General features: G+C 55.1%; 4 protein-coding genes across 4 annotated transcripts; 2 read left to right on the top strand and 2 right to left on the bottom strand.

Annotated features, from left to right (window-relative positions):
- The first annotated feature begins 406 nt into the window (after nucleotides 1-406).
- VOLCADRAFT_120594 (uncharacterized protein) lies at nucleotides 407-3,657 on the top strand. The gene is made up of 5 exons (XM_002948281.1): nucleotides 407-658; nucleotides 757-1,165; nucleotides 1,963-2,166; nucleotides 2,337-2,626; nucleotides 3,052-3,657. The coding sequence occupies exons 1-5, from the start codon at nucleotides 522-524 to the stop codon at nucleotides 3,323-3,325; spliced, it is 1,314 nt and encodes a 437-aa protein (XP_002948327.1). The 5' UTR covers nucleotides 407-521; the 3' UTR covers nucleotides 3,326-3,657.
- Nucleotides 3,658-4,163: 506 nt separating this feature from the next.
- Nucleotides 4,164-5,012, bottom strand: VOLCADRAFT_88562 (uncharacterized protein; the record flags this gene model as incomplete). Its single annotated transcript, XM_002948141.1, has 2 exons — nucleotides 4,164-4,811; nucleotides 4,905-5,012. The coding sequence occupies 2 exons, from the start codon at nucleotides 5,010-5,012 to the stop codon at nucleotides 4,164-4,166; spliced, it is 756 nt and encodes a 251-aa protein (XP_002948187.1).
- Nucleotides 5,013-9,828: 4,816 nt separating this feature from the next.
- On the top strand, nucleotides 9,829-11,304 carry VOLCADRAFT_88561 (uncharacterized protein; the record flags this gene model as incomplete). The annotated part of the gene is made up of 1 exon (XM_002948280.1): nucleotides 9,829-11,304. One exon carries the CDS (start codon nucleotides 9,829-9,831, stop codon nucleotides 11,302-11,304), a length of 1,476 nt encoding a protein of 491 aa, XP_002948326.1.
- Nucleotides 11,305-22,058: 10,754 nt separating this feature from the next.
- On the bottom strand, nucleotides 22,059-25,002 carry VOLCADRAFT_73677 (uncharacterized protein). Its single transcript, XM_002948140.1, has 4 exons — nucleotides 24,814-25,002; nucleotides 24,428-24,489; nucleotides 23,842-23,934; nucleotides 22,059-22,885 (listed from the first exon to the last, which is right to left on the bottom strand). The coding sequence occupies exons 1-4, from the start codon at nucleotides 24,926-24,928 to the stop codon at nucleotides 22,784-22,786; spliced, it is 372 nt and encodes a 123-aa protein (XP_002948186.1). The 5' UTR covers nucleotides 24,929-25,002; the 3' UTR covers nucleotides 22,059-22,783.
- Nucleotides 25,003-25,140: the final 138 nt, after the last annotated feature.

Raw genomic sequence — 25,140 nt, 5'->3', positions numbered from 1 at the left:
CAAATTTGCCTAGCATGTAAAATAAATGTTACCCGACAGTACCTACGATGTTGTGACTGGCTGGTTCAACTGGCCGACTGCGCACTGTCAAGCAAATACAGAACATACGCGATACAAATGGGGTGGTCTGCAATTGCAGGATTGACATCTCTACACTCTCGGAGAGCTCCCAGATATGATAGTTTACTAAAACCGCTAAGAAGATGTGAGCGTTATAAAAGGACAGCGGCACACCAATCCTTCAGAAACATAATGTATATCACGTATGCCCATTGCCAAACGTCAACGGTTTAAGCTTTTACCCTAAGTAAACAATTTCCTAGGCCCAACTGACTTAACGGCCGTACGAATAATGCTTCGAAGTTGCAAGGACGTTTGAAGATACAATGTTACAAGTGCTTTAGTGTCACATTAGTTCCCACATTTAACCATCCATTTTGCTCTACGATGAAATTTCAGTAAGTCCTTGGAAGATCACATTAATATAACATACCCTCTTCGCACTTCAAGAAAATATAAACATGGCGAAGGAAGGAGATGCGAACAAAGGGCATCTCCACAAAGGACCAGTTAGCGCGCCTCTGAAGTCCGTGCCGGGCTACAAGCCTGTGAGCTCCATACCAGCCAAATTTGAGACAATTTTATATACAGGACCCAGGTAAGATATCATTGGATCACGAGAAGACAGAAACCGCGGCACGCAGTGGACATTAGAAGTAGGCCCAGAACTCCTGCACCCGCTGCAACTGCTTACAGGGAAAAAAAGGGGTTCAGCACTGAGAGCAGACGCTTCATGGATCCGGACAATGACCTACCTGGGTACGTCAGGGCTCCTCTCGCCCCTCAGCGCTACCCATCACCTTTCCCATCCACCGCTGCCTTTAGCCAGGTGAAGCCGGTCTTCCCCTACTACTTGCACTTCATGACACAGCCCTCGTTACTGTGCAGGCCCGGCAGTTACAATTCACAACCGCCATCCCTGGATCGGCCCAAACCTGAGTCCATTGGGAAGAAGGGATTGGGTCCCATGGCATCGCAGTCTCGGCGCTTTTCGGATCGCGTTTACTACACAGGGCCAGGCCCCACAGATTACCGGAGGCCTGGCGCTGCGATCGAGGATAAAAGCCACAGCAAAGCATTTGTGACTTCAGCCTTCCAGGAAAAAGTAAGGCTGCGGGCTGCAGCAGCGGCCACCTCCGTGGGCTAGGGCTAGTAGTTGCCGGTACCAGCCTTCAGCTATACGCTGAACGCGTTCAACCTGTCAGACACTCTGACTAGTCCACCATCTTTTTGTGGGAGGGCGACGGCGTTCGGGTGTCCCTTGGAGCTAGATGGATTGCTCCGGGATTGCAGACCTGATCCTGCCTATCTTGAGAGTCTTGTTGTTGACTCCTCCCATGGATGAACCTTTCGTAAGGGCGCTGCGCTGTGCGCAATCCATTTGTGGTCGCGCTGCGGGTCAGATCCAGATCTGTAGCAACTCCGCTCAGTCCGAATACCGTAGTACTTGGGGACTCGCCGTTGGCAGCACACGCGGGCTGACCGACCGAAGGAGTGTTCCCACGCAGTGGCACCTGTCGCTGCGGCCAAAGCCCTCCGTGGAAAGGAATGCGCTCATATCGAGCCCATACCGATCCAAAATGGTGGAAGAGATTCAAAGGCCTCTTGAGGCCTGTCTTAGTTTGAAGACGATGAAGAAGGAGCGCCATTTTGGCGGCCCCGCTTGGCGTGCTGCTACCATGGTCCAAACTTTATCGCTTTGGGGAGGGTGGGGAGGTGAAGCGAACTGGAGTCCATTAACGGCCTCGGGGCAACAACGGGCTCACAGAGGGGCGGGCGGTAACACCGGGGTGCGGTAACCTCCTGACGCGCGGCAGCGATGGACGTCGTGTGCTGACTCATGTTGTATGTATGTGTCGTACATTGCCACATTTCCTCGCGGCCACGCCCGTGCCATCGCAGACGACGACATCGTTGGTACCCCTGGACCGTATCACGCCGCATCTGGGGCCTGGCGCGTACGACAGCTCGGCCATCACACGTACGGGCGCCAAGGTGGATTACACGAGCAGGCCTGGCGCCACGTCAGCCTTCAAGAATTCCACAGGGCATGAGTTGATCTTGTCTGGTAACCTGGAGGCGCCCGCGTCCACAAGCTATGAACTGGTGGGACGGGCTCGTTCCACGACCGCTTCGCAACGTGTTCTGTTCTAGACAAGGATGTTTGGGGCGATCTGCGGGATGCAGTATTCGTTGGGGGTGCCCTCGGGTGGTAATACCCCACTTCCCCACCGGTCCACATTCACTGCCCTCTTACCCCCATCCGTGTCCCTCAGGGCGACCCATGGGCCCAAACAGGCACCCGCGGTGGTGGAGGCAGCGCCCGAGTGGGGACGTCCTCCTTTGGGACGAGCGCCGGACGAGGTGCCGCATCCGTGGGCTCCATGGCCGCCACCTTGGACACGTTGCTGTTCGGAGCGCCCTCCGCAGCTGCTGGGAAACCCGAGTCGGGGCCGGGTCCCGGCTCGTATGAGCTGCAAGACTATGCATCCATCCGCGCCAAGCTCAGCCGCCAAGCACAACGGCCGAGCCCCGTGTTCCTCACAGCGGACTCGTCACCTCCCAGGTGGGTACTGCTGAGGCTGGGGCGGGGAGCTCGGGGTGAAGGGGGCGGGTTGGGTGAGAGGAGCAGGGAGGGCGCAATGTCCGGGAGCAGCTAGTTGTCTCTCGGGATGGCTTGCTCCATCAGGAATCCAGACAACGCAGCTGGAGGCGCTGCCAATGCTGCTGGCAGCAGCAGCGGTACGGTGCCTGGTGGGGCACCAACGGGTGCCAGGGGCGCAACAAGCGAAATCTCTTTCCCAAGCGTTCCACGGAGGGGAGAGCCGCAGGCTCACTTTCTTCGGGTCCTTAACTCGCGTCCACTGTCCCTGGGCATCCAGCGGTGGCTGGACAGCATGGCCGCTGCGGGCTTTGAGGGGGATGTGTTTTGCTGTCGCCGCCTCAACGACATCACGCTCATTCCTTTCAGTTGCGTCTGCCCACCCGCAGGCAGCAACCCCGCCAAATATTGGTCAGTGCGGGCGAGAAGGTGGCGCATGACTACCTGCGGCCCTCGCACGCGCCCCTCCACTCGCTCAGTCCGGGGAAAGGCGTCTCAGCACCGTTCCGGAGTCGAAGTGCCGGGCATGAGGAAGTCATTGACCAGCACGCCTACACGGTGTCATCCAACGCACCCGGACCCGCGTACTACCAGCCCCCAACCGCAATCCGTAAATCGTTCCACAAGAATGCCAAGCAGCAGTATATGACGGTTGCGTTCTAGGGGGGATGTAGTTTGGATTTTGGTGGGCGAGGCTAGTATTGTGCGATAACGCGGCCGTCTTGGAAGTGGTTGGAGTGCTGTTTTCCTTGGTGCTTCGTGGACTTGAGAAGGGATAGTAGACCACGTGCCCTTTGACTGCTTTTATACGTTTTAACCTGCCTAAGACTGTGTACTGCAGTGGAGAATCCACCCGTATTTACGGAATTTGCACACTTTGATTACAGGACCCCGGTGTACAGAGTGACCTGATACGATATACACGCTGCGGTTACCAATCTACGGACACGAGTATGGTATACGACGACTAACGCAGGTTGTAACGTAATGACACTATCGCACGAATTGCAAGAGGCTGGCGGGCAGGGGCTAGCATGGCAAGTCACAGAGTTGTTACAACTTTGTGCTGCTCCTGGGTCTACTGCCTGCTGACGCGATGCGGCAATGTTCAGGAGCGCCTCTGCAGCTTTGTTACAGGTAGAAACGGTAATGGTTTTGCCAACATTTAACAGTGTTGCTGTAAACCTGCAGTGAAGACCACAAGAGCAGCGATTCCCAACACCACAATTTTGGCACCCGCCCAAGTTCAGCAACTACACCTGCAGTCCCAACGAACGCTTTGACACCTGCTATGATAATGTGCACAGGTCCTGCGCATAGTCCTGTGTTCGCCATGACTGCATCTGCGCTACATGTTCTCAGTGCACCGTGGAATGATATGCAGCAACATGAACCTCTCACCATAATCCTTAAGACGAACGCGGCAAATATACCATAATTCCTGCGGGACAGACGCAAAAGAATATCTGACTCGCGAGACCCCAAACGCTCCTATGGTTGACTACTTGCGGGAACGGTACCGCATGACGTCCTGTAGCGCAGCCTCCAGCGCAAACTGCATGCCCTGGCTACCCGTTACAGCAATAAGCCGCCGTACGGCCACCGCCCGCTCTGGGGAGGCCAGACCTGGCTGACCCTTCTTGGCCAGGAGACCGTCGAGATCACCGAGGACGACAGCCCATTCGTCATCCAGATCTTCAGCACCATACGCGTCGGCAACGGAGTACATGCGCTGGTGTTGCTGTTTGGGTTGCAGCAGTCCTTGGTCGGCTGTGTCGCGTGTGGACTGGAAGGGTACAGCCTGGGTTGTAGCTTTATCGACAGGGGTTGCAGGTGGCATGGCAAGAGTTGCAGGCTGCATGGACGATGCTGGGGCAATGACCTGCATAAGAGCGGAGCCATGGCCGCCATAGATCGCAGGGTCAGGAAGGACGCCGGTTGTGGCGCTATTTCGCACGTTGCTGGGCTTGGCCATGCTGTTCTGCAAGGGCGAGTAAAACACCTCCTCGCCGTGAGGTGGCTTGGCGGGGAGCATTGCGGCCGTGAGGTTGTTGGCTGATGGTGTGTCGCGGACATGAGCAAGGCTGGTGAAACCACCAACACTGGCGCGCTGAGCAGCAAGCCTAGCTTGTGGTTGAGGTGCGACATTCTGCAGGCACACGCGTAAGAAAGGTCGAATGTCAGAGCTAGCGTCGAAGCAAGTTCGACGAATGTCAGAGCTAGCGTCGTAGCAAGGGCATACCTTCCGCCTGCGAATCAAGCATGTGACGAACACATAGGCTGTGACTCCTAGGACAAAGCCGCAGCCGAGCCCAATGCCAAGCCAAGCTCCGCCTGCCAATCCGCCCATCTGGGCATCATCGTGGGCCTGCAAATCCCAGCGCAATGCCAATTTGGTATGCAACATACTGTGTAATATACTCACGATTTGCTTATTAGGTTGCAAACCTACACCCAGCAGAATGCGGGCCATTCTCGCTGCGACAGCTCCAAGATCTGCACAATTAAAATATGAACAGGAGATGTCCTTTTTAGCGTCAGAAGGCTGTGAGCTAAACAGGTTTGATTCCGTAACAGCTGAATATGTATTTCAATGGCATAGCTGTCTTGGATACGACAACTTTCTAATGCGCAGCAGGCACAGCAGGAAGGGATGAATAGTAACCCTAGTTTACACCGACAACTTCATCAGAACAATGAATTGACGATTCTCAGAATGAATGGTCTTTATGCAAAGGCTGCCCTTGATTTGATTTAAAGCCTGAAATTGCAGGCCTGTCACGTTATTTCTACCGCTTGACAGCGGTAATGACCAGTAGGGCAACGATATTATATGAAACAGGTCGCTTAGACCTGGTATGCGCGTCGATCCGCGAGCGACGTTGCGGTGGATGAAGCGCCAGCCTTCAGTTTATGCACAAACCTACCGTAGGAGGGGTTGGGAAAACCACACGCTACGCGTTTTTCGGCTTGTCGGCTTGCCCAAAAGAGGAATTGTCTTAGTCTGTAGTGGGTGCGCTTGAGGGTGCTGCAGCAAGGTTCTATGTCTGTTACGGCGTTTTGACCGCTGTTCTATGCTTGCTGCTTCACGTTGTCATGCTTCCTGGGATGCGTTGGGAAGATGTTGTCGGAAAAGACAAACACGGCAATACAAGCAACATTAACATGCTCTTCGACCTCATGTCCCTCTTCCCTTTCCTCTCCCTCCGCTTTCTTCTCGCCCTCCTTTCCCTCCTCTCCCTCCTCTCTTTTCGCTCCCTCCTTTCCCTGAACGCGTCTCCTCTCCTCTTCCTATCCTCTCTCCTCCTCTCCCTCCTCTCCCTCGCCCTACTGTGAATTCTTTTGCTCATTAATCTTGCAGATGAACAGCCCGGTTTTAATGCGAAACTCCGTACACATCTGTTCCTGCAGTTCTCGAACACAACGTTCATTATCACTATAGTTGCTTTTAATTACTTCTTCTTCTTCTTACTTGACGCTTCACTTTGCCATTTTTCCGGTTGTCACATCCCATGTGTCTGATCGATTTGCGTCATGGCTCAATCGCCGCACGCCTCGTCGTGAGTTTCCGTTTTTGGGAGCTTGGCCGTTAGGAATAATAGGCCGGCTGGTCGGCGAAGGGATGAGCGCACTTGTAGTGTCTATGACAATGGGTAGGGTTTCGCTTCGTTAGGTGTTAATGCGTGTGACCGCGTACCCTGCCTATGCTCCGTATTATGAGTGTTGATAACAAGCGCGGGTTGGCAGGATTAGTTCATGACATTTGGGTTCGGCGCTTATCTGTGCTAATTGTTGATTTTTTGATCTGGACTGGCTTGGCCCTGTCCTTGGTCCCTTCACTGGCTAAGCTTTGAGGCAGCGAAGATGGTGATCAGGCAAGGCCAAACGCAAACGGTACGACCTGCTTGACATCAGTGTTTTTCTTTTCAATTTTGCCGGTGAATTTTCCATTCCGAACGGAGGAATAGGTTTTTTGTCGCGGGAATAAAAGCATTCCGAATCTGTAAGGCCCCCCCCCAGACCCCCCCGATGAGTTACAGTTTACTTCGTGCAAACGCCGTGGGGAATGCCGCAACACGCGTCACCACAATCTCTCAAACACTGATCGAATAGAGTTCGTTCACCATCGTTCGTCTTGCATCACGTTGAAAGATAACATTACACGACTTTCCGGGTTGCAAAAGTAATGATGCATAGCAGCAATGAACCGGAACCGCCAAACGCAGCCTGTTTCCTGGACCATCGCGATTGTCTCCATATGACGAACGTTGATGTTTGGCCCGCTCGCTGTTGACAACCGGAGTGGCGTCATTGTCGTCGGCTGGCTGCAGCATTGCGCCCACATTCCCTACGACGATCAAGTTGACATGCGGCCATCACCAATATTCGTCACACAGTTGCAAAACGATCTCCGGGCCATCACCAACTGCAAGGATCATTGCAAGAATCATTTTAGGAACTTTTTTAGGCCGTCGCCAAAGTTTCAGTCACCTACTTTTACTGGCACTACGGTGCGCTGCAGGCGTGCACATTCCCTTCCACGATTACCACCCCAAACCCACGTAGGTGCGGAATAAGGTAAAATCTTAGGAGCTCCAGGAGCTGAGGTGTGTGTCACTGTGGCTCACGTTCTATGGTTGGGTGCTCCCCTGCCTAAGTCACCAGTGTTAGGTCCACGTCGAGTATCCATGCGCGGCCCCTATCCGTGTTGCCAGTATTCCGAAACTGCCACGTGGCATGGTGGCGTTTGGCATATGGCCCCAACCATTGGTCCGATCCGCCCGTATGCACACATCGTAGGTCGGTGGCACATAGGCATTACACCGGCGAGGCTGGATAGGCTCCGGGCCAGTAGAAGAGCCGGGCTGTCCAAGCTGCGCTGCGCAAATCATTTTCGCATCAGAAACCAGCAGTGAAACTAGAACCTTAAGATCGCATATTAGATTTAGTTGAACTATGGTGTTGCTGGCTGGGCGCACTAAGGTTAAGGAGATTGCAACTAAGTAGTTCCTCGTTCATTTCGGTCGTATTGAAGCCTGCGAGCTGCATCCCTACCGATGCGTCATCACATGACGCGAATCGATTGAAATTATATTCAGCTATTTGTTACAAAGAACTTGGAGGAGCAGCGCGAAGGAGTTTTTCTCGGCCGGTAGAGATAGTACCTTTCAGGGCCATCATCTCCGTTAGTTACTTAGCTCTCTGTGTCCGCACTCGCAAACCCAATCGAGATATGGCGTAGATTCTTGCATGCCGCATTCTGTGCCGCATTCTGTGCCGTATTTGGCCGTATTAGGACAGGAAATTTGACTTCGTCCAATAACGTAACCATGAACTTGCGCTAAACCCTATCGAATCCTTATCCTTACTAAACAGCAGATGACCTTGTTCCGCTCTCGCTAGCAGTGTAGGTAGTTTGTGATTGCACAGAAGCCATGCCAAACCCTACAGCATTTGGCAACCTCCAGGATGCTGCACAAAATTGCACTATCTGTGCTTAACGCTTCTTGCGTGACGCAGCATGAGAGAACCAACTGGTGCTCAATTACGCTGATGAACGGTGGCCTGTCGGCTTGCCAGTTAGTGTACTCGTCCCGGTGACCCTGTTCAGCTGAACATCAACAGGGTTGTCCATTCTCCGGCGTACAGCGGACAGTAGTGTCTGTCGCCTGCTTAAAGCTGTAGTCGTGTGCGTAGGTGCGTGCACTTCAGTAGCCATGTCAGCTGGGTGGTTGGTTTGAGCGCAGCGGCGGGCTCACTTTTCATTCCCCTTATGTGAATTGTCTGAAGCGCCATATGAATGGGATGTCAGCTGCTTCATGCCATGTGCGTGGCGTGAGGTTCGCCTGTGGGTTGTGCTTGACGCGCCTTGGGCGCTTGACCGCGCCTCCGTGCGATTTTCGGGACCGTTTTTCCTTCCGTTTGTTAGAGCACTCAGCTCCCCCGCAATTTTATTTCCCAGAAAAACGTTTTCACATGCAGTTTCCTAGTAACCCCTATGGCATGAGAGCAGCTACCGCCCAGTTTCTAAAACCAAGGGTATCTGTTAAATACCGTTTCTATCGGAATCGGCCGCAACCCAGCTTCAGTGCAAGCATGCCTTGTAGCTTTTTTCACTTGCAATGAAAATCACTTCTGAAACTGGCCTGTTTAGCTGTAGACGTACCAAGGTGAAAATTTAAGGTACGAGTACCTTTTGGTTATCAATATCGGAGACTGTGGACATTTTTGTTGCTGCCGCTCCAGCCATTCACACGACCTCCTCCTTTGCCATTTGAACAGGCAGCACACTCTTTAAATTAATTATTTGTAAGTACTGGAACACACGCTTCTCAGCACGCTTTTAAGAACATTACATAACAAAACATTTATCGCACGTCGCTGCTGGCTGCTGTGTACGAGCTATATTTTGCAGCTAAATCTATTTTAGTCCCCTATTTTTATCAGCCAATGCGTTATGGCTAGCAAAATGTCGCGTCGGCTGCCGTTCGCGTCTATTAGATTTCGAATGCCGTCTTGTGGTAGCTCGCAGCCGGGTTACATGACGTTTGGTGTAGTGATACCCCGCGGGGAGATGTACCGTAATGTGCGGCAGTAGTATGCCGCACTCACGCGCCGCAACCTCACGGTATAGACGTAGCGGGCGTTGCGGCTAAGGCCGTACAGCCGCAGCAAGCGTAGCGTTATAAAGCCCATCCTCGTCGCCCCAGATTCATTTACAACGTAGAAAGTTTTTCCTTCGGCGGCATATTTGGTTAAGGTGGTCTCAGCGACATCGACATTCAACGCCTCCAGTTAAAACCGCAGTCCTTGTAAATTTTCACGTTTCGCACATCTCGTCTCGACATATGTGGCCTCTCAGCGACTCTCTTTGGAAGGGCCGGTGTCGACTCGCTTGGCCGCCATTACAGCTGCTCGCAGCAGTTGCAGCAGCAGCAGGAGTAATCCTTCTTTCGCGCCCGCAACTTACGTCAGGCCAGAATTGCCGGTGGCGCTTGTTTGACGAGAATGATTACGAGGTGCAGGAAATAGCAACCGTCATTCGGAAGCAAGCTGATGGGAGCGTTCTATCCGGAGTCACGTCCAAGTTCATGCTGACCTTGCCAGATACCCCCTCAGATTACGACCAGTATGTTAACAACACTCCTATCTGGACTCACACACCAATGTCCAGCGGGCCCGTTGCAGAGGCTGTCTACATGACGGAAACAGAGTTCAAAACTGCTTATCCAAGCAATGCACCGAGTTGTACTGATCCCAACGACTTGTTGGCCGGTACTCAATACTACTACTCGGATCCCTCGTATCCAATTAATTTTTGGCCAATGATTGAGTTTATGACTGATCCGTTAGGTACAGCTCTCACAAACAACCCGTGTCAGGTGCAGAAGGTGTACATGATAATCAAATTTATCCCCGATACCAATACGTATGTCCCGTACTGGGTCGCTGGCACGTGGGTAACCGCCAGCACTCCCAGCATCACCTACTGCCCCAACTCGCCATTCAACTGGGGGTTTGCTACACTCAAAGTGAGCTGCTGTCCCGAACCGCCGCCACCCAGTCCGCCGCCTAACCCGCCGCCACCATCGCCACCCCCATCACCTCCCTCTCCATCACCACCATCACCTGCACCTCCCTCTCCATCACCACCATCACCTGCACCTCCCTCTCCATCACCACCATCACCGGCACCTCCCTCTCCATCACCACCATCACCGGTACCCCCCTCTCCGCCGTCTCCACTACCACCGTCGCCGACACCTCCATCACCATTACCTCCGTCTCCATCACCACCACCTCCCCCCTCGCCATTTCCCCCATCCCCTCCCCCACCGCCGCCGCCACCGCGGCAAACTGGATCTCCTCCCCCGCCTCCTTCGCCGTTGTCTACGTCCCCCCCTCCACCTGCAACCTCTCCTGCTCCACTCTCACCACCGCCATCCGCAACCCAATCTCCACCGCCATCCGCAACCCAATCTCCACCGCCATCCGCAACCCAATCCCCACCGCCATCCGCAACCCAATCCCCACCGCCATCCGCAACCCAATCCCCACCGCCATCCGCAACCCAATCTCCACCGCCATCCGCAACCCAATCTCCACCGCCATCCGCAACCCAACCCCCACCGCCATCCGCAACCCAATCTCCACCGCCATCCGCAACCCAATCTCCACCGCCATCCGCAACCCAATCCCCACCGCCATCCGCAACCCAATCTCCACCGCCATCCGCAACCCAATCTCCACCGCCATCCGCAACCCAATCTCCGCCGCCATCCCCAGTTCGATTCTTGCCTCCTCCTCCATCCCTCAGTCCCCCGAAAACCCCGCCAATTCAACCCAAGTCACCAAAGGCACCAAAGGCGCCCAAGGCACCCAAGCTGTCATCACCACCACCGCCATCTCCACCACCACTCGCGAATGATTTCCTTGTACAGAAGTTCCCTTTCTCTTCCTGCAATGCGCGTGACGTCAATCTGACGCCGTACCGCATGTCCTCACCGGAAGGCCCGTACAACACGACCACGTCGGATGCCACGTACTGCGTTCAGTTCGCAGCCACCGCGGCCACTGATGGCACGAGTCCATGTGCGGCGATGGACATTAACCGAATTGAGATCATCGTCAGTAAGTGCTGAGGAAAGCAAAGATTTTCCATCTGCTGAGGAGTTTGGTGAAGTTTGAAGCTTGTATGGTAAACTTCTGCTCCGGAAGAGAGTTTTACGGCAGAGTCGGTCGGTCAGCCAAGGGTGCACCCCAGATATGATTAGAAAATAATATCTCTGCCCCCTTTTGTAAACATGTTATAATAATATATGGTATGTGCCACTGTCTAGGTAGGCGCACTCAATATGGCTCCAGATACATACCAGTAGCCACCGTAGCAGCGTGTTATCTGCACATGCCGTGCTAGTGACCTGGTCCCGGTGACAACGCCGATGTGCGACTTTCATATCTCCGCTGGGACGTGCTGCGTGCAAGTGTGGGGCCTGATGTGGCCGGCGAAATTCCAGCTAGGTTTTCGTCTTTACTGCACCTTGCACCGAGTGGTCTTGCCGTTTCCCACTTCGAAGCCAGCAACAGTAGCCTAGACTTATGCTGAAAGACTTCAGCAGAGCCATCTACAACATTGGGGCGTGTCTATTTTTTTTCAATCAAGGCCAACGACCTCCGTGGCGCGTTAGCTATTGGTTCGCTTTGGATCCCCATGCGTATTGTTTCATGCGTTTTTCTTCCTCGTCTGGTTATTTCTCCGCCGGTTTCTTAATTTCTCTGGATGTTTCAAATCTCCAAATGCTTGCCATGGCGGGCACCTGCAAGTAAGGCCTTATTGATTGGCGAGCGAGCTCCGTCTCAGCAGCCTATAAGTTTGGGGTTGCTGGTACAAGGGTGAAGCGTCAAAAATCCGTAACATCAAGAAGGAATAGACATATAAAACAGCAGGTGGCGATTATCTCCCTCATACTATCGTAGGAAAGTCAATCCGTTGGAAACTGTTAGGTCGTAGGTGCGATCCCAGGTCGAGGGGCAATCATTCAGTTCGGAGGGGGGTTCCAAGTCCGTCCCCGGCGGGTTACAGGCCCTCTGCCATTTCAGCAACCCCGGGGTTTCTGAGTGAATGCCTGAGGACGCACTTAGTAAAACACCCAACTGGTGTTGCCAACGGACGGTTTCGGAAGACTGGCAACACGAATAGGGGCAACACAGGCATAGACCTGCGGCTAACAAAACACCAATGATCGCTAGTAACTTCCCAACCTTCTCATCGCTGGTCCCCTTAATACAAGCCGGGGTACTGGAGTAGACATTAGTTTTTCCTCCCTTTCGTCCCTGCTCTGAGTCCACCGACCTTCGTGACGTGTAGTGGGCTCCCCGCTTTCTGGCCATAGGTGATGGCCTCCTGGCGAAGAGCAACGTATATTATTAAATCATACGGCCCTCTTACTTATTTATAGGGTTTTTAACTTCCTTAGATGGAAATTTTATCTCAACTAAACTTCCTTAGAAACTAATTAGGTTTAGTTGAGAAGTTTAGAAATCTCAACTAAGGTTTCGGCTACTTTCTGGCGGAAGGGTCGTTTAGGCTGAAACTTAGGAATTAGAATCTCCATTTGCTGCTTATTAACGATAATTAAATAGTTTTGCGCTGCGTTGAGTGTGCGCAGCGAAAGGTGCTCAGTTGGCATACGGGGCAAGGTACCCACGGGACACCACCGCCTGCAAGCCACTGCACACCCATGGAAACGAGCATTACATAGCAAGTAGCAAGCCCCTAAACGCTCCAAAGAACACAGCGATTGGCAAACTGCTGAACTGCACACCACGACACCAGGCACCTCGTGCCAGTCGATGTACCCCGCCGCCCATTACACACACGCGCTCTTCTCATCCTCTGCAGCTAGCAGAGTCATCACCACCTCCTCGTCCGACAGGCGGCTGCCCTTGCCCTTGTTGGAGTCGTCGTTCTGGCGAATGTAGATGAGCTTCTCCGCCCGCTCCTGCGACAGGCGGTTGCGAGCCTTGCTGAAAATGTTGCCCCACAGCGACCAGTTGCGCTCAGCAGCGCAGGTGGTCGTGTGCATGCGCAGTACACGGTCCGCCACGTTTGCCAATGCTGGGTACTGCACGGACATGTGCTGCGACCAGAACATTAGCCGCGCTTCAATGCCCGCGATCTGCACTGACACTGTGGTGGACTTGCCTCTCCACAGTCTTGCGCGCGGTCAGTACCTCCATGTGCTCCTTGCAGTCGTCGGGGACGCCCATTAGGGTGAGCGTGCCCCACACAGACAGCTTCATCTAAAGTTTCTCAGGACTACCTAAGGTCGCTCCTAAGGTTTCGGAGCTGCCGTACAACTAAGGCGCCAAAAAATTCCATCTAATATCTCAGTTTAGTTTCTAAAGTTTCTCATCTAAGTTAAGAAGTTTAGGTTTAGATGACTTCCAACCCTACTTATTTACTTAGTCTCAGCCTCCGGTGCACTATCTGCGGTTCACCTAGACTATCTATCTAACTACCGACGTCCCAATCCTATTCTCCGGACCTGAACTAATTCCTGCCTATGCATGGTGCGCATGCTTACGTACTCGCAGATCCGGCTTGCGTGGACGATACTCCCAAGACCGCCACCATCAATGGAGTGGCTGTGTCTCCATTGTACAGCAGCAAGAATTGGAAGGGAGATACATACGGTGTGATGACGATTCGCCGCCTGACCAGTGTGTTCCCGGTGACCCCCCCCGAGGGCCTGAGACTGTGCTTAGCTCTGCGCTCACTTAGCAGTTGTGGCACACCAGCGGGGCTGTGTTACGGGAGCAGCTGCGTGTATTCGCTGTCCAATGATAACATGAGCTGCTGCCCCACAGGCCAGCAGGCGCTAGCGTGAGGCATGCAGCATGGCATGCCGGAGGTGCAAGGGTTTTAGGGTTTTAGGGTTTTTTAAAAACCCTTTAACTGACACTGTACATGTGCCATCTACTGTACATGTGCCATGTGCTGTACATGTGCCGTGTGCTGTACATGTGCCATGTACTCTTCAGTGTGTGTTATCTGGCATGCGCCTGACAGCATCGAGATTATGGGTACTATACCAGCAACTCATTAAATGTGCATTTCATTGGTGTTGGACATTATTGCTTGCTTGTCATAATTACCATGCGGGAGCGGAAGCAAGCAGCAGCTTGGCTTTCGGTCTATCCTATGTATGTATGTTACTTTTGCATTTGAGGCCTCTGCTAATGCGTTGGTAACCCCGGCAGGGTGGTTGGTTACCGTTGGCATACCGTACATCTATACTCTTGTTGGCTGCGGGGCAGTCGGATCGTAAGTGAACTAGCGGTGCTGATGTAAATATGTGGTAGAGGCGTTGCCATTCGTTGTGGATGATGTGTTTATGTATACGTAGGCGCACTTGCAGCCACGTATTCGTACTGGTGCCCGTATACATACCTCGATGTGTTGGCATAAGTGGCTGCTGTGGCAGCATGTTAACTTGTTGATCGCAGTGCTTGGGGCGGTTTCGCTCTCCTGGGTTACCGCCATGCCACGTGAATTCTTCAGTGTGGCGGATGTTAAAGATGTTTGTGTCTGCCGGTCCAGACTAGTCAAGCGATCACATACCAACGTTTCGCAACAAGATGCAATGCCGTAATCCTTTCTTGGGTACATTCACGCTTGCCTGCGTAACCAAGACGGTCAGGGGAGAGCTCCGGAACGGCCACCTTTTCCATTTCGATCCTCAGCAATACAGCAGCTTTTGACGCCCAGCGGGTAAATTTTGGTGCGCTGTTGATGAAGTAGCTGGCCGCTGAAAAGGCCTCTCGAGATGCTGGTGGAGCGCTTAAAGCATAGTTGTAGACGTTATGTGTGCCGTACTGTGTACCAGCTACTACAGTTGATCACGTACGGACGAGGGGCCCAATAAGCTTATTAGCTATTTGCCTTTATAATTATGCAGCCCGCTTTGGCTGAGCAGCATGGGACCAGGCAGTCAGCAAGCCCCCTTGATGCAGGCTGGACGGCGGACACCATGCATGTATGTGCGTGCAGTGTGGATTTATATGTAATGTAAATGAAAAAATGCGTACTGGCGTATGCACAGAGAATCGGGATTTTCAATCTCAACTTAGACTTACATGTTGATAATTTGGTCCGCTTAAGAAGTCAGGCTAGCGCACCACAACCACACTCGTCGTACGCACAAGTTCTAGCTCCGCTAACTCCGAAGTTACGACATGGTCATGCACGTATTCCGAAAGCTCGTCAACTAACTTCATAACATTACACAATGTATGCAATTTATGCAATGTATGTGTGTATGTATGTACATTATACTTTGGGCCGTGAAACCGAAACGTGAAACCCAAACCGAAGTGCCAGGGTCGGAAGCACCAAGCACAAATCGATTCCTAAAACGCGACGTAGCTGCTCACATCATGACGACGGGTGATCGCGTTCACTCCGCGTTAGTTCGCGTAACGGTGCGAATCTTAGCGTTAGGTGCGAATGAGCATGCTTTTGTAACGCAAAAAGCTAACGCACAACGGCTATGGAAAAGCAGAAATTGGCCCTTCTGGCTGCATTTTTCAAAATTTCATGATTTTCAGTTTTGAAAGGTTCATATGGGAATAAATTTGCGTCGTTTTGGTCGGCTTGAACAATTCGTCTGTGCGTATGTGGAAACGCAAAATAACGCGAAGCATATCCAAACCAAAGGGGACAGCGTGGCCAAAGACCTGCTTTTTATACAGCAGGCCTTCGGTTGTTATGTTGTAGTTGTTGTCCCCGAAGGGGAAGACATCGTCCCAACTTACGTAAACCTTTATTATTTAGCAAAACTGTAATACGCGGATGTGTGGCAAGGCGATATGCATGCGATTACGTACTGCGATTCATGCGTGTGGGGAGGCAATGCGTAAAGCAATACGCGTCCAATCGCACATCAAACGCACACAGTCCGCAAGGCTATTCGCATGCAAACACACGCTGCGTTTCATGCGTATGGAGGCTCATTGCGTCAAGCTAATGCGGCCTAAGCTAACACACACCAAACACACACGATTTGCCTTTGATTAAACGCATGAAATTACAATTGGCCTGCGATATTGTATGTGTTGGTCGCATACTCAGTTCGTTAAGCTCACGCAGTCTCATGAGAGAGCAACACGCTTGCCAGCACGCAGGGGGCCCTTCCACAAACAGAGATCGCATCAGGCGCCGTCGTACGCCGCACCAACGATGTACCATACCATCAACTAGCTGCCAAAAAGGTGGCGGGGAACGCGGCTTGAGCAGTCACGCTCGCTATGCAACCATCATGGGGAAGGGATGTAAGACCGCCCTCCTCTCGGACGGGTCAAACTACTCCCAGTGGCTCGGCGACTTAGGCGATTTCCTTGCAACGTCCAAATTGAAGAGCTACATCAACAACCCGTCGCCTCCGGGTCGCAACGCCCAAGACGCCCTGGAGGAGGAAGCACTCGGAGGCGCTCGGCTACCTGCGTCTGTCCTGTGAACTGCCCGTCAAGCAGTTGCTCAGGAATTGCCAGTCTCGCCGCCATGCAGCTCTTATAGCAACAGTTCCGTTCTGCATCCCAGGCCCGGCTGAGCCTGTTGGAGCCGCAGAAGCAGCTGAGCATGCGCGATGGGGAGACGACCGCTGACTTCATTCAGCGGGCGGAGCAGCCCCGTAGCGATATATTTGCGGCCGGCGGTGAGTGGGACGAGAGTGCGATGCGCCGCGCCATTCTCCACGGCCTGCCGCCACAGTACGCGATCACCGTCGAGTTCGCGATGTATCAGCCCAACTTGACGACCCCACAGCTCGTGCTCATGCCGCGGGAGAAGGAAAACAACCTCAAGGCCCAAGCAAGCAAGACCGGCCTGGTGGGAGCTGTCGGCCCTGGCCGCACCGCCCGTGGAGTCGGCAGCGCCGCCGGCGCCGCCGGCGCCGCGGGGCCCGGCGACACCTGCCGCTACTGCGGACAGCCTGGTCACTACGTTCGCGAGTGTCCCGTTAAGCAGGCGGACGAGTCCGTCGGCCTTCACCGCAGCAACGCATTCGAGCAGCCGCACGCCGCCGGCAACATCAGTGGAGGCAGCTGCAACCGCCGCCGTGACGGCGGCGGCAGGGGCACTGGCAGCGGCAATGGTGGTAACAGCGGGGGCGACGGAGCACGCGAATGCGGCAGTGCTCGAGGCGGCAACGGCCACCGCAACGGCGGCGACACCGCAGGCGGCAACTGTGGCAGCGGCTCGGTCAGCAGCGGAAGCAGCTCACGCCAGAGCCGTGCCACAGTGCTGATCATCGACGGCAGTGGCAGCAGCTCACGAGCCATCCTCGACTCAGGCTCACCGTACCACCTCACGGGTGACCGCTCCCTGCTGCACAACTACGTCCCCGCCAGCGCGCCACGGCTGATCGAGTGGGGCAACAACCAGCCGGTCGATGTCGTGGGAACAGGGGAGCTGCACCTGCGTACACGCCCTTGCAGCATCGCGGTAGCCGACCTCGAGCGGCAAATTGACACTTTCGACGACTTCTTGGCCACCTGTACCGACTGCGAGGCATTGAGCGTCTTGCACGCAGCTGCGCACCACCGCGGTCCTGGTGCGTGTGCCTGGAGAGACTTTCGTCACATGCGGCGATTATCAGAGGGCAAAGGAGCTGCACGCCATGCGGAAAGTATGCGATGCTGTCACCGAATTGCTTAACCGCATTTTCGACTCCGCGCCGCATATGGAAATCCGGGATCGCCTTCTCATCGAGGACTACCTTCTGAAGCTCCTGTGGATGCAGACCCTGCAGGCCAGCAGCCGCCAGCTTGCCGAGGCACTGCAAGGCTTTATCCGGGAGATATCCGCTGCGGCGACCGTGCGCTCACGCAAGGAAGCGCTGGGCCGAGGATTCAGAATTCTGTGGGACACAGCGTTTCACATGTGTTATGCTCTCTCTCAGTACCCACGATTCTTACGCAAGACTAACTTTATTTCCAGCCTTGGGCTTGGTGGGCTTGATGACATCGGCTCCAACACCGACCCGCGGGCCGGTGGGGCCTGTGGTGGCAGTAATGGGGGGCCGTTCGTGAATGAACTGGCGGTGGCACTGCACGACAGCAGCATTCTTGAGCACCTGGCGCGGTCACTGCTGATGGCAGCGCTGGCAATGCCATTGCCCCACGGCGGTGGTGCAGACCAGGATCGGTGGTCCAACCCGTTGACCGGCACGGATGAGGAGAAGCTGTGGTCGGCGGGGCTTGGTCTCAAGCTCATGTCGTTGTACAGTGGCGTTGCTGATCTCCTGACTTCAATATCGACGGCGGCAGAGCTGGACCAGCTACGAAGAGTGCTGGCTGGCAGGTGTGCACGTACGGCAGTTCAGTTGTACGGCATTTCAATGTTGTGTAATGCTGACGGTTGCCCATCGTACGGCTTTCCGCAACATCTCCTCCACCGCATTCACACTGTGGCTATTGTCTCACCGACACTAATGAGGCAATCGATTCTGGCCATGTTACCCTCCCTGTACCCACATTGGGTCAAATTCACTGCCACCAGCTCCCCCGGGTCGTCATGCGAGTGTGGCGCTACTGCTCCGGGCCTGCCGCTGTGCACTGGCATCTACGGGAAAGCCGGAGCCGGTGGGGGGGGAAGCGGCAGTGGCTCCGGGGCTAACCGGAGATGGCCGCAGCAAATGCTGGCGGCGGGGGCAGCGGCGCACTTGCCACCGCCGCAACGTTACCTCCCGATGATGCCGTATAGCTGGCCTTCAGAGCGATCTTCTCGCTCACCCGCTACTGAGACCCCGCGCGCGTTCGCAGAGCTGGGCTGCGGAGGTGGCGGAGTGTTGGCAGCTGACGTTCAAAATTGTACAATATGACATGCTGCTTTTGAGACTTGATCGCAAGGATAAGGAATTGATGGGCAGGCTGCTAATAGATGGCTTTGACAGGACAGCAGGCTGGGATGGTGAGGGCATGGGCTAAAGGGGAGGAGTCTTTGTGTCTTTGTGTGAAGGAGATAAGGTCGGTTTGATTTCTGTTCGGTTTGGACCGGCATTTAAAGCAACTGGATTGCGTAAGGGCGGCATTCTTCTAAATGATCTTCTGTATTCGAATTGTTGCGGCGTCAGAGAGTCAACGTTCAGGTTGGCTCCGTTCCGGACATACTGCGCAAACGTTAGGCATCAGCAGGGCCGAGCTACGGCAGGGTTCAGTTATCTCGAAAATCTGACTGGATTTTGGGCTGTTACTAACTTAGGGCACACATGCGGTCGACACCCGGACCGCAGTGGTGCGTAGCTCTAGGTCCCACCACCACGAGGGGGTGGGCAGGGGGCCCCAGCTCAGCACAGCTGGTACTGGGGGGATTTGCAGGTTTTACGGGGTTTTAGGTTTCAACCCCGACCACAAGCATCACACACACACACACACACACCTAACTATCCGGCGCCATAAAGTTCGGGGTCGATTGCTGCTGTCACGTCCTCACTATCGAAGTGCAGCTCCTTTATATATGGGTATGATGACGACGATATGTGTGGAACCACTGCTGGTAGCCTAGGGCCATACGGAACCGGACTTGTCGTCCTAAAGAGATATAACGCAATGTCATCATTGCCGTACCCCTGCACAGGGCTGGAGGAGGAGACCCTGCTGACGGCTCTGGCGGGGCCGCCATCGCTGCCGCCGTACATGGCGGCGGCTCTGGCAGCGGTTTTCCTGCCCTGCCTAGAGCGCCTGTTGCGTCGTACAGCTCGCGACCCAGATTGCTCGGAGGCCGTAGTGGTGAGCGGCCTGGGGCACGATGCGGACTTCACCGGGCTGCTCTGGGCCCTTGCATTCGGTGACAGCAGCCAGGCAGCGGCCCTGGCGACGACAATCGGGAAGCTGCTGCGCCTGACCTGCAAGCCGCTGTCTTTGTTACCCAAGGTCACTCCCCGGGAGGACCCCTCCCCTCTCAGCGCGGAGCTGGGATTCGCCTTGCGCGCGGCCAGCGGCGTCCTGACGGAGGCGGTGCGGATGCTAGCAAAGGTGGGAGCTGCTGGTGCTCCCACGGCGATCCCAACTGTACGGCAGGTGCTGGCGGGTGCACAAGGACATGACGTTGGCAACTGCGGCGGAGCTGCTGGCGGCGGTAACAAGGGTGAAGCCGCATCACCGGTGCCACTGCAACCAACCACCCTTGGGCAGCTGTTCGAGAGGCTGCCGTACATCGCTGGGCTGTGGCTGCCGCTGCTTCTGGATATGTCGGAGTACTTGGTGAGGCCCGCTTTTGTGGTCTTGCACACTCAGCAGGCTCAGCTTGCTTCCACATGTGTTTCGGCCACTATTTCACTGGCTGCCACTACTTGCGGCGGCATCCCGTTCTGCGGAGGAGCGTGGACCCGTGGACTTGCTGGCGGCTGGCGAGGCCCCGGGGCCCGGCAGCAGCAGCAGCACGCAGACCGGCTTGCGGCCAACTCGTCATCAGCAGACATTGCAGAGTGCAGAGGGCCCTCGAGCTGCGGAGGGCGCGGAGGAGGCGGAGGTGAAGGCCTCGGGAGGCAGCTGTGAGGCCGTCGCCGGTCCCGCCGGCACCGGCGCCGTTAACTCTACCGTGCCTGCACCTGATTGTGCTGCCGGCAGCGGAGGGCGGAAACTGCCGCTTAACGACGTGAGGGCCGTGGACTTGCTCGGCTCCTCGGTCAAGGTGTTTCCTCTTCTGATGACCGTGGTGGAGAGCTGTAGAGCGGTGGACAGTGCTGCCTGCCATGAGGTGTCTGTCCTGGCCGCCAAGGCCCTCTGCGCCGTGACACTCGCCTGGCCGGAGGAAGTGCGGCACCATGCGGTGTGTCGTCGGGGCGCACGGGGAGATTGCTGGGCAACCAAGACAGGGCGAAGTGGCCGTGATGGCAGCGGCTGCAGTGGCGACAGCTGTGCTGGCCCGGCAACAGGAGGCCCACAAGGCATGAACCTCTCCACTTGGAGGCCCGGGACTGTGCAGAGCCTGGTGTGCACGTTGCGAAAACATCACCATGGCTCGCTGGCGGCTGCGATGCAGGCCCTGGCAATGCAGCTACATTACTGGTACGACGGCAATGAGGGCTGGGTTGCGGGAGTCCAGCAGCTCCTCCAGGACCCCCTGCCGGAGGTGGTTGTGCCGCCGGTATTGGTTTCGGAGGGCTCCCCCCGGTGGTGGCGGCCTCCCCCCAGCTGTGCAAACACCGGCTGTGTCAACTTGAGTGGCGACAGCGAGTCGGAGCTGCGGGGGCTCAGGTGCGGCCGCTGCGGCGAGGTGTCGTACTGCTGTCGGGAGTGCCAGGTGGCGGACTGGCGAGGGGGACACAGCAAAGCTTGCAAGGGCGGACGGCGGTGAGGGGCTGATGCCGGAGGGAAGATGTGGGCTAGACCCCGGGCTAGCAAAGCTTTTTGCTTCCTGCGTATATCCACGCGATATGGGTTGCGTGTATGTGATGTGGAGTGAGTGATGTGGAGGTATTGCCATTGGTGGTGGTTACCAGATGGCGCAAGGGCCCGGGGATGAAAGACAAATCATGACAGGGTCAGATGGCCCCTCTCCGCATGGGAAGGCGGGATATGCCGGGATGTATCCTACAGCCGCAGGCGAACCTGATTGTGGTCTTAAGGCGAAAGCAGCTTGAGGGCCCTAAATTATTTTTTCTTTCATTATGTTTAGCAATACCTATTTGGCGATTCGTCTCGTTTGAATCTAATGGAAGGTGCGGTCGATTTGTGCTGCGAGGATGTCAAGGACATGTATGACTATATGGGGCTGTGGGGGTCTACGTCTCCCGGTATGTCTGTGTGATGACCCTTTGACTGTCACATTGTCCTTTCCTATCAATTTGTTGCATTGAGCGACAAACTGCTATGCAGAGAAAAGCTCTTGTTGCTGCTGCTGCTGCCTACATCCGTAAACCCGTATTCAAATGTCACAAAACATCACAACACCGTCGCAAGTGCGAGGTCCAACAGCCTCTGCATCTCGGGGACGGACCTCCCGAGATCGGGAGCGTCTCTCTCCCAGCAGCAGGCCTTGCTTCTTGCGTTGTGTGTATGAGACATGCACACACCCGCCGCCTTCTCCCCATTCCGATACCACAGCACAGCCCGTGTGACCCCCTTCCGTGGGTCCGCAGGCACTACTCTGGATTGCAACCTCCTTAGCTCCGGATCCCCTTCCTCAATCAACGTCATAGCTGACCATGTAAGAGCTATTTTACCATCCACCAATCCCACAGATCGACTGCATGGCCCGTTGCGCCCCAACAGATTGTCAATATTAGACAATCTCTGTATTGTTTATGACCCTGTTGCTGTAATACACACACTCAGACGAGGGAACCGGCAGCCGTTAGTAAAGGACCCAGTCCAAGTTCATGCATGCTTATCTTCTACGCTACCCGTTACCATCACACAACGCTGCGCCAGGGCTCTGGGGTCTATGCTGAAACCCATGCAGTCCTACACACTCCCCAAACACCTCCAAACACAACCCGCATACCTCACCACGCAAGGACAGCACGGTAAATACGAAGTCCAAGTCCAAGAAACGCAAAACAGTGGAACGCGCGAGGGAAGAGGGTTTGGTCACGGCGCTGTCTGGGGGGCTCCAGCTCAGCACTCGTCCTCGTTCAGCAACATGTTGGGTATCCCCTTGGACACGGGGAACTTGCGGCCAGTCTCCGGACAGATCAACGAACCCTCCTCCAATGTCACCTGTAGCCACAGGGGAGCCACCAGGGGGCCCAGAGGGGGAAGAATGTTGCACGGCCCGTTCCCAGCAACACCACTGCGTGTGTGACCACTGCCCCGACACCAACGCCGGATTGCGGACAGCTCCGAACGTCGTGGTAGGACACCGGGGTTGCTGAGGTGAAGCGTGTGTGCGTGTTTGTGTGACGTGGCGGCAGGCTGTCTGATGCAGGTGCAGGTGTGCGTTTAAGAGCGTTTGCCGTATCGTTCGCAAAAGAGACGAGACGGAGAGTGACTACCCGTTACACGAGTTGCTGGTACCTGCCCCGGAGGGGTACTACCTGCAGAGTTGATGTACTGCTTCCCTGGAGGAGACGTGTGCATCGAAGCACGGGGGCTGTCGTGTACCAGAACGGGGGTGGCACTAGCGCGGCGAGTTTCAGTGGAGCCAGTACTGACGATGATTAAGAACTCGCCAAGTGCCCGCCCAGGCCACTCCCAACGCCTAAACCTATGGTTGCGCAGCTCTTACGGCAACTCCTGCCGAAACACGCATAGCGCGCCACAGATCACTCACAACAAATATATAGAAACCCTTGGTTTAATGCGCTTTGTTTATATAGCCTTCGAGATGCTGCATGAAATTTGCATCCTGTGCACAGTAGCGGCTAATTGGCCCAACAACCGCCTTCCCGAGTCAAACACACTCGGAACAAATCCCTATCGTACTCGCCATGACCCCCTTAACCCGTGTCCAACCATTCAGTTTTGGATTGCGGGACCTTATAGCAGCTACGGAGCACGTACCCCTGTACAGCTGCAAACAAACCTCTACCCAGGTCCGTCCAGAACCCGACACGGTTTCCCAATATAAACCACCCTGCTACGCAACCCTTGCCGCTGCTTCACTCCACAGAACTCGCGCAACGCATGGCCCGCAGTGTATCATCCCCCCATCGCCAGCACTCCCTTCCCCGCACCTCGAGCAGCGCGTGGTGGAAGGCCTTTTGGAATTGCTCGTCCTCCAAGGCGGACTCATTGGGCGCCTCTGGGAGGCCCTCCCTGCAGCCCATCTGGGTCGAGAAACGGCCATTCGAACCGGGATCGGATTGCGACAAATGTGAGCCAAGCCAGGCAGTGGGGAGGAGAGCAGAGGAGGTAAGGAATGGGAGAGGCGCTACGATGTGGTGCGCAGTCCATCGAAGGGTACTGTCCCACCGGGGTTCCCCATGCGAGCCGGGCGGGGGCCGGACAGGAAGGCTGTGGCCGGACAGCGATGGCACCCAAGACACCAGTGAAGCGAAACGAAAGAAGGCATTTCGCCGGACTTTATGCGCCCCAACCAGCACAGACTTTACACGCCTACGACTACTGCATGCAGCTCATTTTTGTGCAGCAGTGATTTAATGCGCACGAGTGCCACAGACGGGTATACGTGTCACAAGCGTTGGTGGAAAGGGACCACTGAGAATATGGACAGTTCGCCAAGCTGAGGGCCGAACAGTGTCCCCTTGGGGACAGGCTTTGGGGAAAGCAGGCGCCCTTCCCTTGTGGCTCTCCGCTTACCGCTTCAGCTCCTTGTAAGAAGGCGGGCCAGTTGATTCGGGGGAAAATGTGCTTCAAGAAGTCTGCGCTTAAGAGCGGGCGGGGTGCGGGTAGGGTGGAGAGTTGGCGGAGCCTCAGTTGGCGGTTGGGAGCAGCTTCCGCGAGAGCATGTACGCAGACGGCAAAGCTCGGAGCGGGATATGTTACAAGGGATGCGCTTCTCCATCGGGTCAGTTGTAAGGTGGACCGGGAGGCAGGCGCGAGGCAAGGGGCCGCGGTAAGTGGCGTGCTACTGCTGCTGCTGCCGCTGCTGCTGCCACACGGCATTTTTGGCCCGCTGAGGAGAGCTAGCTACTACTCCTCGCCGAGAGGCGTTTGAATCCGTACAGCTAAGTTCCGGACTGCACCTGTGTCAAAGTCGGCTTCGTGCTCCGACACCTTCACGACCTCGATGAGGAAAGGATAACCGCTCCTTACTCCCTTAATATGGCAAGAAAGCATATTGTGGGTAAGGAGCTTCATCTACTTAAGCAAACACGGCAGTAGAGGTAGTTGCTAACGGTTTCCCGCTCACAGCAAGTTAGAGCGCTGTATTACACAGCCTTCGCCTAATGGAGGTGAACCGTACATAATTGATATGTTAAGATAAAGAAGGCAAAGTGGGAGGCTGGACTATTTGTACGAGAAGCTGCCGTACAGGGCGGCGCTTCTTTTTGCAGCTTGCCTGCAGCTAA

This window comes from Volvox carteri, assembly GCF_000143455.1.
Source record: "Volvox carteri f. nagariensis unplaced genomic scaffold VOLCAscaffold_9, whole genome shotgun sequence".
In the NCBI taxonomy this organism is placed as follows: domain Eukaryota; kingdom Viridiplantae; phylum Chlorophyta; class Chlorophyceae; order Chlamydomonadales; family Volvocaceae; genus Volvox; species Volvox carteri.
Note: the sequence above shows the minus strand (reverse complement) of the source record. Positions and strands in the feature narration are given on the sequence as shown.